At 39.4% G+C, this 12,020-nt stretch overlaps 1 protein-coding gene across 3 annotated transcripts in view; it reads left to right on the top strand.

Annotated features, from left to right (window-relative positions):
* Positions 1-2,172: 2,172 nt before the first annotated feature.
* Positions 2,173-12,020, top strand: part of LOC139720591 (prolyl 4-hydroxylase subunit alpha-1-like) — a 41,998-nt gene continuing 32,150 nt past the window's right edge. For all 3 annotated transcript variants that reach the window (XM_071631942.1, XM_071631943.1, XM_071631944.1), the window contains exons 1-2: positions 2,173-2,288; positions 7,461-7,674. In XM_071631942.1, the coding sequence (XP_071488043.1) occupies positions 7,508-7,674 (167 nt within the window). In that variant the 5' untranslated portion in view covers positions 2,173-2,288; positions 7,461-7,507. The remainder of the gene's footprint in view (positions 2,289-7,460; positions 7,675-12,020) is intronic.

Below are 12,020 nucleotides of genomic sequence, written 5' to 3'. Positions count from 1 at the left end.
TTAGGACTATACCGTTACGGCTTCTACCACCAGACTTTATCAAATTGTTGTCCAACAGGAGTGAATGAAAATTGCGAAAGGTTGGTATAATGTACTTCTTGTGTAATGATGTTTATAGACAGGAGCAAGGCCGGGGGAGGGGGCCGACTTTTTACAGAAGATAAAGGGTCTTAACCCCCCCCCCCCCTCACACACACAAACACACACACACACACATACACACACACATACACACACACACACACACACACACTTTTTTGTAGGAAATATAAGATGAGACCTTTTTTTTCCCATTTTTTCTCTTTTTTTTTCTTTTTTTGCTTGCTTGCTTGCTTGCTTGTCAGTCCATTAACCCCGGAAGTGACATCATAAAATGTTCAGCCTTTTGTTTTTCTCTCTCTCGTCAGACGATTAGCCCTGGATGTGGCAAAGAATATATGACAGTAAAATGTCCCCGCCCCTCCATCATCAAAAGCGAATTGAAGACACTGTTCCCCGTGTCGGCCCCTCACTTTGAACGTGACGCCGCCTCTGATGAGGAGGGAATGAAAGCTCGCCCACAAAGATTGAAGGTTGGTAGAATCGGTTACCTCCTGCTTTTATAATCATAATATATACCGATGAAAGTTTTCTGAATCAATGTCCTATACAAACTATCCAAATACTACACCTTAACAAGATTCATCCTATCTATAATAGTGTAACAGTAACACTGAAAATGGTTATTTTATTTGTGAAACGATATGGAGGGGCTTATTATATTTCATGAAATACACGTCGACTTACATCTGTTTATATAAAAGCATTTTTTGGGAGTCGTAGTTACTTTATGCTGACTTAAACTTTGACCTGTGAAATTATGCACAAAAATGGGTAATGTCAGCTGGTCTCTATAAAGACACTTTAGACTTTAGTGATAATGTGTATAATAGTCATTGTTTTAGCAACAAACTTTTATAAAGAAACAAGAATTTAAGTCATAAGAGGTGGCAGCTATACTTTTAAAATGATCTCTGGCTCGTAAAAGAAAAAAAAAAGGAGGGCCGGGAAAGGGGGGGGGGGGGAGGGGACCCCGCATGATTCAATCTCCCAAAGTTCCACAGTGAGATTCTTCCCATCAAGGCCGGGGGGGGGGGGGATGGAGCAGTAGGCCTACACTTGACCCCCATTTGCTTACAACCCCCTCCCTCCCCCACCCCACCCCCTAAAAAAGCACGTTCATATACTCACAACTTAGCCCTGCAATATAGAAAACAGTTCACCAAACGTTGAAAACTTACACAGGGAGTTGAAAAGACTCTCTTTCAATCACCTTGCTTACACTCCCTGCTTACAATTTGTAACAGAACATACACCGTTAACTTAGGTTGTTTCTGCATGGCAATTAAAATGCTTGCCCGAGACTTGCCCGACATCTAGGCATTAGCACCGTCAATATGAAAACTGGAGGGCAATATATTTCTATATCATGAATATTATAGGTACTGTAAGCAATTAGTACAATCAGTAGCTTGTTACTGGGTCTTTCAGAGGGGGAAAGCAATCACTACTCAAATTGTAAACTGGCTTGTTGCGAAAGACTGGATTCAGTCATGCGTTACGGACAACATGAAGATAATTGATTAGAGCGAACTCTTCCTATAGATACATCATGATTAACTACTCGTACATTTACGTCATGATCAACTACTCGTATGTTTATTTTATATATATTTTGAAAAATATTTTGTTTATGATAAGTGCGAAAAAAATTTAACGTGGTGTCTAAAAATAAAATAATGAATTGTTTTGACGTGAAATATTCGAGTTTTGATATGCAACGCCAAAAATTATAACAACAACAACTCGTACATTATAAACCTCTTTATCCCATGGGCAGTTGACGGGCCGAAGCTGGAGTCCGACGTCAGTCTATACAGAATACACACAAAACACACACACATGTATAGGATTGTGTATACACGCACTACCCTCCCCCTCCCCGCCCACCCCCACCCCCCCCCCCCCCCCCCCCATCCTTTTTACACACGTCCGAAATCCCTGCGCTTACTGTACTGCAGCTCGTGTTTTGTGTGTATGAACGTGGGTACGTAATGCGTACCTAAACGTAAACACACACATAATGCACGAGTACTGCTGCACTAGCACCAGACCTGCCAGCAGACCCCACGATCGAGCGAAATCGAAGTTGGTGGTGTGCGTGACATATCCGCTGTGTACAGAAGTGGGTTTGTACCTTGTCAAGCTGTTTGACGGAGAATCTAGAGCAACGGAAAGAAGAAAATTAGGTGAGGAAACGTACAAATGTGTTATATTTTCTATGTTATGTATGAGCATGCATTTGCTGTCATTTGAGGTCGTCATCGTGTTTATCTACATCACAAATTCCTTGGGTTCGATTGTGATGGAATTCACGGAGCAGAGAACATCCTCGCTCAGATACCCCGCCGATACGTACCGTACGGGGATGCCAGTTCGCTTTCGGAGACAAGACGAGTTCAGCAAAGTTCACACCGCGCTAAATTCTTGGATGGAGACTTCGGTGATGGTTTTAGATTGTATTTGGATCACTCAATGATAATACATCTTCTGGAGAGTCTGCGGTGTTTAAATGACATCTAGAGACTTTCTTATTCTATTCACATCCGATAAATTCCTCGAGCAAAGTTATATACACGTGTTTGCAGAGGGAAAGTTTTGTTGTTTATCCAAATAATGGGGAGGGGATCCGTTGTTGGGATCAGAAGTTGCTCCTGTGTGAGGCTGTCTGTGTGCTGCGAGTTGAGATTTTGCATGCGTGGCAAAACTTCGGCCGGAAGGTGTCTGGTTACATATCGACATGACATCTGCCAGTGCCAGACTAGAGGGCTCTCCTATCACACATGTACTGAGAATTATGCTGCTGTGTTGGACTTCAGGGAATTTTTTTGGCCATTGCCACGGAAGAGGGTCACACGTAGGCCTCAAATTAGGTCACTAGCTCGTGGTCTTTATGAAGCTTGAAGCGTGCTGGGAACATGAAACAAGAACTTTTATTTACTAGGGTTGAAACTCGTTAGGGGTCCATCTACATACTACAGTAGCACAGGTCAGGTGACAGAGATAGTATACAAATATACTTTGCCTTGAGAGTTTCTGGTTAAAACTATGGGCAGAGGTGACTCCAAAAGAACGGCCAAAAGAACTATTCACTGAGGGGTGCAGCCCCGAAGTGAATAGTTCTTTTTGAGGCACCAAGGCCTATAGTTTGAACAAGAAACTCAAAATTAGGCAAAGTATATTTGTTTTATATTTTGGATAAAAAATTAAAAACAGAAGGGGAAATGGGGGGGGGGGGGAATGAAAAGTGAGATGTTGTATATGCATGTATGGTGGATGCAATGTTGTGAAAGGATCCTATATTGACCATACCATAAGAAGCATGGCTGTGCATGATGTCAGAATTGCTTTGTGATGTTTGTTAAAAATGTTACATTGACAAGCGCGATGCAATGCGCAATGTCAGAGTTGTTTTTATGACGTCACAGTTGTTTTGTTAGAAATTGATACATTTCACAGAGTGACAGTACGAGCAGTGCGCAATGTCAAAATTGCGTCACAATTGTTTTGCTAGAAATTGTTCTCAGAGTGATGGCGCGAAGCTGTGCACAATTTCAGAATTGCTTTATGTCATCATTTTGCAAATAGTATACTATTTGCAAAATGTCGTCATAGAAGTGACGTCATTTTTCATATAGTACTTTATGGAGTGTCAACTTTCTGAAATAGCTGAAAATACCTATAATCACGTAAAGCTCTTTCAATCAATTACCAGAGGGTAAATTTTTGATCCAAGATAACATTGTACATGAATGAGGCCTTGCTACAATGTATGGCATGCTGGTTCTCATGTAGCCAGACCAGACGCCGTGTGAAGCACAGCGTCCCCGTGGGCCAGCACCTGTGTACAGCGACAGGGCTGTGTGTAGTTAGTTCTCATGATGAGCAAATACTTGTACGGTACAGGGCAACTCCAAGTTAATGTCCCCTTCAGATGCTCAGGTCAAAATTCATCTTGCTTGATATCATTTTTTTTTTTCTGATTTTAAGTCAAAGAATATATTGCCAACAAAGAAAATATTAAATTATGTAATTTTATGCACGAAAATTGCCTTCATTTGCACTAACCAAAAACAAATCTTATTTATGGGACCGGACAGATAAAGAATATTCATGTATTTTAAAATCAGTCGAATTTGTTTTTGACCCAGTTGAAGTTCCTTTATGGACCTGACTCATCATACACTGTATGCTCTAGTATAATTTGCAATTGGCAAGACAAGATCACTAATTAAATGCAAATTATGCATTTTCCCAGAATATAGTGTCCCATACATGTTAAGGATTTGAGTACATTTTTGAAAGTTTTTTTCCGAAGATTTCTAACATTCACCAATCATACTTTCAGAAGTTCTAATTTATTCATTTTAACTCCTGATTAATGAAACGTCATGTGGATGTTGAAATCTAATTAGTCCTTCATCTTATAACTTAATTTTGCTTACATTGTACATATAAAACAAGTGTCTTTAATAGTTAGGCCCTACTGCTGCATATTGATTTGCATACTGGATACATGCATATCTAATGCATCAAAAAATATAAAGCCAATACATTCAAGTACATATCTTTTGCCAAAAGGATGTTGCAGAAATCAACTTGTATCAAAAGCATGTACACAAGCAATGTACATTGCTGTAGGGGACATGATTGGAGTAAAAACAGACTTTGTAAATCCTGTTTGTGTGTAAGCTAGATGTCTATTTGTAAAATTCCATTTTATAGCATTGAGAATGCAACATTTATGAAAGCATTTTTCAATGATTCAAGTGAGAGATTTATAAGTCATAACCTACATGTAGTGTACATGTAGCCTAACTATACACAGCCCAGTCGCTGTACATGGTACGTCGCGACAGGCTGTCTTCGCATAGCGTAACAGCGTCTGGTCAGGCTACATGTAGCCAAACTTTCTGTTGGATGGGATGTTCTGAGATTTATGCACAAACTAAAGGCCAAATTGAAATTTTACAGGTTCTCATGAGAGTAATTTGCTGGCAGTTGAAAAGTAAGAAAGGAAGAAAAGGGAATGAAATCACAAATTATAGCAATGCTCATTTTACCAGTGATATAGCACACATGAATTTTACTTGCTTTTTTTTTTCTACTTGAAAACACACAGGTGCTCTCAAACAATTTACTTATAGTCAGAGACTGTGCTATAATATTGACAATTGGCATGCTCTAGTGATTTACTACTGCAAAGGGGCAAAAAGATCAGCAGCCTGAAATTTATGGCCATCTGTGAACAGAGCATGGCCTCCTCACCTACAATCTCGTCGCTTTCCTGTCTCATATTTACTTTTTGGGCCACCATTTTCTCCCAATGTGAGGTTTTATCAGCGAGCAGGTAGTTTATATTCAGGGACATGTACAAACTGCAAACAGACAGAGTAACTCTATTTAGTATGACATGGTCTTGTGGATACAGTTTTTACAACATTATGCATTGTGTACAGCTGTATGTATCTAGGAAGTACTAGTATACATGTACATGTACATAAAGGCATCAAATTTAGGAGCAATTTTACTTTTTACACCCTACATTGTATACCGAACGCTTAGAAAGTGGTCACAAACAAAAGGCATGAAAAGCCCTTTTTACACTTGTGTTTCTTAAAGGACAAGTCCACCTTCATATACATAAGGATTGAGAGAATGCAGCAATATTAGTAGAACACATCAGTGAAAGTTTGAGGAAAATTGGACAATCTGTTCAAAAGTTATGAATATTCTAAGTATCTGCGCAGTCACTGCTGGAAGAGAAGACTACTACAGTGTATGATGTCACATGCGTACAACTATATAAGGAAAATAAAGAGAGAATTTCACAAAACGAGTTTTTTGAAAAAAGTGCACATTTCTTTGACTTGCTACTGACGTATGTTAAGGGTAATATTATTCCCCCTGCCTTCTGAAAGAGAGAAGTCGAGTGTTCTTTTGTTATGTGAGAAAAATGGAAATATGTTAAATTTTCTTTATTCTTTCTTTATATCGTTGTACTCATGTGATATCACAAGCTATAGTAGTCTTTTCATCCAGCTGTGACTGAGCAGAAACTTCAAAAATTCTTAACTTTTTAACGGATTGTCCGATTTCGCTGAAACTCTCACTGATGTGTTCTACTAATATTGCTGCATTTACTCAACCCACATGTCTATGAAGGTGAACTTGTCCTTTAACCCCGTACTTTCTCTGACCCAGGACTATCGTTAGTCCCGTACTAAGCTCTTGTCCGGGGCTAAGGAGAAAATTGACCTTTTTAAACTCGTATTTCTTAGTCCGGTACTTTCCAAACCACATGAATATTCATGATTACGCTGTGCACTGTACACATACACGCACGCACCGGCAGCACTTGATTATCTCGTTTCTGATTGGTCAGTGGGGGTCGGACTTCGTCTCTGTCACTTAGCTTCGGATTATTTTTTCGTTCTGTTTACACTCACTTGCTTGGCACCGCCAATGCGGGGTTAGCACCGCAATTGCGGTGCTAACCCTGCTATTTTGCAGGGCCAGATAATACAAGACTATCGGTGGGGCTAGCCCACTTTGGCAAAAACACGTGTTTAAACAGAAAGTGGGCTGAGGAAAGTCCGGTACCAACGGTGGGGCTAAGGCCCCCCTTAGCCCCGCCATTGGTACGGGACTAAGCAAAAATTTGCAAGTGTAAAAAGCCCTAGGCATTTTGGTTCATGTCAGAAGTAACATTTCTGACAGTGATCTCCACTTGTTTATATATTTTTGTGATATGGTTCTTTGAATGTTCAGTTGAAGATAACAATGTAAAGGAATGTACAGTAGCAACATAAAGGAAATGACAGCTGTGCATACAATTTGTATGTTTTAGCTGTAGGACCTGGTGTGTTGGCTATAGTTGTACATGTCAGTAAGTATATATTTGACTGTTCAATTTATAGATCAATCTCATTTCTCATTCAAACATTGTTGATACATGGGAAATCTTATCCTTGGTTCCAAACTTAACCCATTGAGGACGAGTCCTGAGTATACTCGGGCAAGTGTCTACATGGGAAATGCGTGTTGTAGCAAAATCGGTCCATCCTCAATGGGTTAAGAGCAGGTATGGGCACACAAAACATGCTGTTAACAGTCAACCAGTCCCTCAACTCTTCATGTATTTTGTTTCGTCTTCTTCAACATTTATACCTTTTTTTTTTCTAAAAATTCAACATATATTGCAAGATTTGTTATCACTTCATTAGATTACATTGTATAGAGAAAAAAAGGAGTGTGTGCATCCAGCCCTTTATTCATAGCCAAATTTAATCAGTGGCCCTCAAAATCTTAATTTTTATTTCAACATGACAGGCATCAAATTATTTCCTTTTCTGTAATAGGTACCGTCAATCCTTGAGAAAAGAACACTTGACATATTTGCGCCGCCATGTGGAGAATTCTAGCTCTTTTGTGCATGGGCCTCTCTGTCGCCCAATGTGAGGTGTTTACAGCCCTGGTTGACTTGGAGAACGTGATCTACACAGAGGACAACATGCTAGGAGCCCTCGACGAGTACATTAAGCAGGAGGAAGAGCGCTTGGCGATGGTGAAAAGGTGAGAAAACTTTTGCCAGAATGAGGGGAGGGGAGATTGACGCACGCACTTTACATGTTTTTATAGTCTTAAGCACAGCTTTTCACTTTATCAGTCAGGAAGCTTGTTGAATGTTGGTGTGAATCAGTGTTTGCGACTCATTTATTACTTGTATGACATTTTGTCAAGAGACAGCTCTGAAAACATTATCCTCGTACAATTTGCTGTAGTAACAGAAGTATTCTGTCACATTTTGTGTATCATGTACAATTGTACAATACATGCACCCACTCAGACCAAGGATACCAACTTGTTCACCCTTCTCAAAAAATGAAGTGGTTGTATACATACAGTTGCATTAAAATTTACACATTTTCACAATGACCCAGCACAGTCATTATTACCTCGGTCAAGGGAGGAGGTTATGTTTTCGTTACCGTTGGTTTGTTTGTTCATTTGTTCGTTTGTTCGTTCGTTCGTTCGGTTGTCTGTGCGCAAAATAACTCAAAAAGTAGACAACGGATTGGGATGAAACTTGCAGGGAAGGTTGAGAATGACACAAGTAACAAACAATTAACTTTTGGTAGTGATCCGAGAATTTTTGGGGAATTTATGAAGGATTTTTGATATTTTGGCAGGGAGGGTCAGTGAACTTGGGAGTTCAGGCTGCGCGTATTTGAGGTTTGCATGCGCGCACTAAAGTGTGTGCTCTAGTTTCTGCTGGGGTGAGGCGTGCTGTGCAGCTGAGCGAGGGTTTATGACGTAACAAAGGCTTCTATATTGGGAAATCGGGAGACTTTCAGCACACTACTAGTATTATAAACACTTTCAGCATGCTATAGTACGTATGGGTGGAAATCAGTGATATTATATGGAAGAACAAGATCAGTGATGGAAATGAGCTGCATGCTTGGCAGAGGTCTGCGCTCTCAGAGTGCTTCTCTAGTCAGAGTAAATTACCTTGTTTACTTTACGACAAGGTACATTTGGATGATGGAACAAAAGAATCTTGGTACACTTTGAGATATGGGACATACAGTATAGGTACCTCCGCCAAGGGAGGAGGTTATGTTTTCGTTACCGTTGGTTTGTTTGTTCGTTACTTAGTTAGTTAGTTAGTTAGTTTGTCCGTGTGCAAAATAACTCAAAAAGTAGTTAACAGATTTGGATGAAACTTGCAGGAAAGGTTTAGAATGACACAAGTAACAAACGATTAACTTTTGGTAGTGATCCGAGAATTTTTGGGGAATTTATGAAGGATTTTTGATATTTTGGCAGGTAGGGTCAATGAACTTGGGAGTTCAGGCTGCGCGTATTTGAGGTTTCCATGCGTGCACTAAAGTGCGTGCTCTAGTTTCTGCTAGGGCGAGGCGCGCCTTGCAGCTGTGGGTTTATGACGTAACAAAGGCTTCTATATTGGTTATGAAATCGGGCGACTTTCAGCACACAATGCTATAAGTACGTATGGGTGGAAATCACTGATATATCTCTATGGAAGAACAAGATCAGTGGTGAAAATGAGCTGCATGCTTGGCGGAGGTCTGCGCTCTCAGAGTGCTTCTCTAGTTATATCTGCAACAAGATGAGCACCCCTCAAATTTCATCTCATTCATTAGCACCAATCATCAGCCAAGTTCACTTCTTGATCACTGAATGTAAGTCATGAGATCACTGGTGGCTTTGACTGACTTTGGCTTCTAATCGCTACCTGATGTGTGAGTGGGCAGGAAATGCCGTTTGGATCATTTCCTTGCTGAGAATGCACTCTCCTTGGCTGTATCACTTTAGAAGGCTCTGCAGATCATGGGTAAATCCAGCCAAGATCACACTAGAACTTGGCTGCTAATTATATGGACTATGAAAATGACTTTTTGATGGCAGATCAAGATGTGTAAATAGCAGAGTTCATGCCCTTTTGCTGTATTAACAGAAAGCAGTTGGAACACAATGCATTGTAAGGTTTTCAAAATGCCTACCATGTGTGCAGCTTTTTTTTTTTTATTGACAAACCTGACCTTTTTCTTGCGTTTCGGGCTGTTGGGGCTTTGTGAAAAGTTGACATTTAAAGCATCATTTGGTAGCTTTGTCTTTAATTTATACTGTGTTGTACGACGTTTTCTTCCTATTCTTTGTTTGAAGATTGCATGTTAGCCAAAATTGACATGAGGAGTGATACAAAATGAATTGCCATGAATGTGTCTTAAAGGACAAGTCCACCTTTATACATGTACATGTATATTGAGTGAATGCAACAATATTAGTAGAACACATCAGTGAAAGTTTGAGGAAAATTGGACAATCCATTCAAAAGTACTAAATTTTTAAAGTACAGTGTATCTGCGCAGTCACTGCTGGATGAGAAGACTACTATAGTGTATGATGTCATATGCATACAACGATATAACAAAAATAATAAGAGAATTTCACAAAACTTCACTTTTTGAATAAAGCGCACATTTCTTCGACTTGTTACTGACATATGTTAAGGCTAATATTATTCCTACTGCCTTCTGAAAGAGAGAAGTCAAGTGTTCTTTTGTTATGCGAGAAAAGTGAAAATATGTTGAATTTTCTTTATTCTTTCTTTATAATCGTTGTACACATGTCAAGTGACATCACAAGCTATATTAGTCTTCTCATCCAGCCTTTTGTGAGCAGAAACTTCAAAAATTAATATCTTTTGAACGGATTGTCCGATTTTCCTCAAACTCTCACTGTGTTCTGCTAATATTGCTGCATTCACTCAACCCACATGTCTATGAAGGTGAACCTGTCCTTTAATGTTTGATATGCTTTCTACTGCAAATACAGTAGCATGGTTGATTTCCATGGTTGATTTTCATTGTATGTAATTGAACTCACCATAGAAAGCTACACTCATCGTGTATTTGATATTAAAAGTATTAACACAATTTTTATCACAGCCAAAATTTCTTCGGAATATGTCACAATACATAGTCATGTTGGTATTGTTTTTACTTTGAGCATCATTTTTAATTTTTCATTCTATTGTGATGTGATTTGGTTCTACTTATTTGTTGTCTTTTTTTTCTTTGTCCAAAAGTTTCTGGCATATCATACAATGTACAATTGTATATGGCCCAGACAGATTGCACTGTGTCTGTACTATCTCTCTCTCTCTCTTTCTTTCTCCTCTTCTTAATTCTTGCAGAAAGAAAAATAAAACTTTAAATGAACTCATCACATGTGTGACTACAATTTACATGTATACTTCTAATATGGCAGTAGACGTAGTTTTGTTGAGATTCTGTAAAACCTAAAATTTGCAGGGAGGGTGATGTTAACCCTTATATGCTATACCGGTAATTATGATGAGCATGCAGGTCCTTCAGAGCAAGAAGAGACAATTGTGCTTTTCTGTGTGTTTTGTTTTGTTCTGTTTTTAGTCATTCTGTGCTGTTACTTGATGCTACAACAGAGAGAAAACCACATCCTTATGTCAGCAAAAACTTTAGTGCTGAGTGTGATTTTCTTTTCTTTTTCGTAAGTAAGCAATGGTACCCTCTGAGTGAAGTGTAAAAAATGCACACTTCCAGTGAAATAAATAATGTACAGGGGGTCAAAAATCATAAACAGAGTGCAATGTTTCATTGTCATGCCAAAGCCAGTCTCTCACTCCCATGAATATCCTCGCAATTTGAGGACATGTATGTACATGCTGTGTGATGTAGAGGTGATGAAATTGAAGCACTGGCAACACAGTAATACAACTTTGGTGTGGGACTGTCACTCACCAAGGTCACAGCATAACCACTTCACTTTTTTTTTTTCAGTTTGGAAAATTATTCTGCTTGTCAGCAAGGTCAGGCTTAAAAAAAAAAAGTTCATCAGTACCGTTAGTGTGTTGCTATACAAATGATGCACAGGATAGAGTGTGTTAGTGTAGGCGTGGTGCACTCGAGGGTATTTACAATTGTGAAACATGCATGAGGCGAAGCCGAGTGCATGTTGCACTACATTGTAAATACCCGAGAGTGAGCTACGCCTCCACTAACGCCACGAAATAATCCTGTGCATCATTTGTTTTATAAAATGGGTCGAAAATTCGAAAACTAACATCATTTTCAGCGTTTTTCACGTACCTTTGTGGGTCAAGACGTCCGAAGATGTTCGTCCCAAAGATTTACGCACGTCGCACTCGCGGAAGTCCCGCACATACAGTATAAGTATAATGGGGGGTTGGGTTTCCGGACACTTAAAGTTCCCGCATGAAAACTTACTTATTTTACATAGAATATGCACCCTTTACCTTAAAGACTTGATATAGACTCCTCATATAGGCCTACTAGACAACATACTCTGAAAACGGCGTGAGAATTAACCTGCTAAATCGTTGGATTTGCTCT

This window comes from Diadema antillarum, unplaced genomic scaffold (genome assembly GCF_040938485.1).
Source record: "Diadema antillarum isolate AM-2024a unplaced genomic scaffold, OU_Dant_1.0 scf00000129, whole genome shotgun sequence".
NCBI lineage: Eukaryota > Metazoa > Echinodermata > Echinoidea > Diadematoida > Diadematidae > Diadema > Diadema antillarum.
This window is presented reverse-complemented; position numbering and strand designations above follow the sequence as displayed.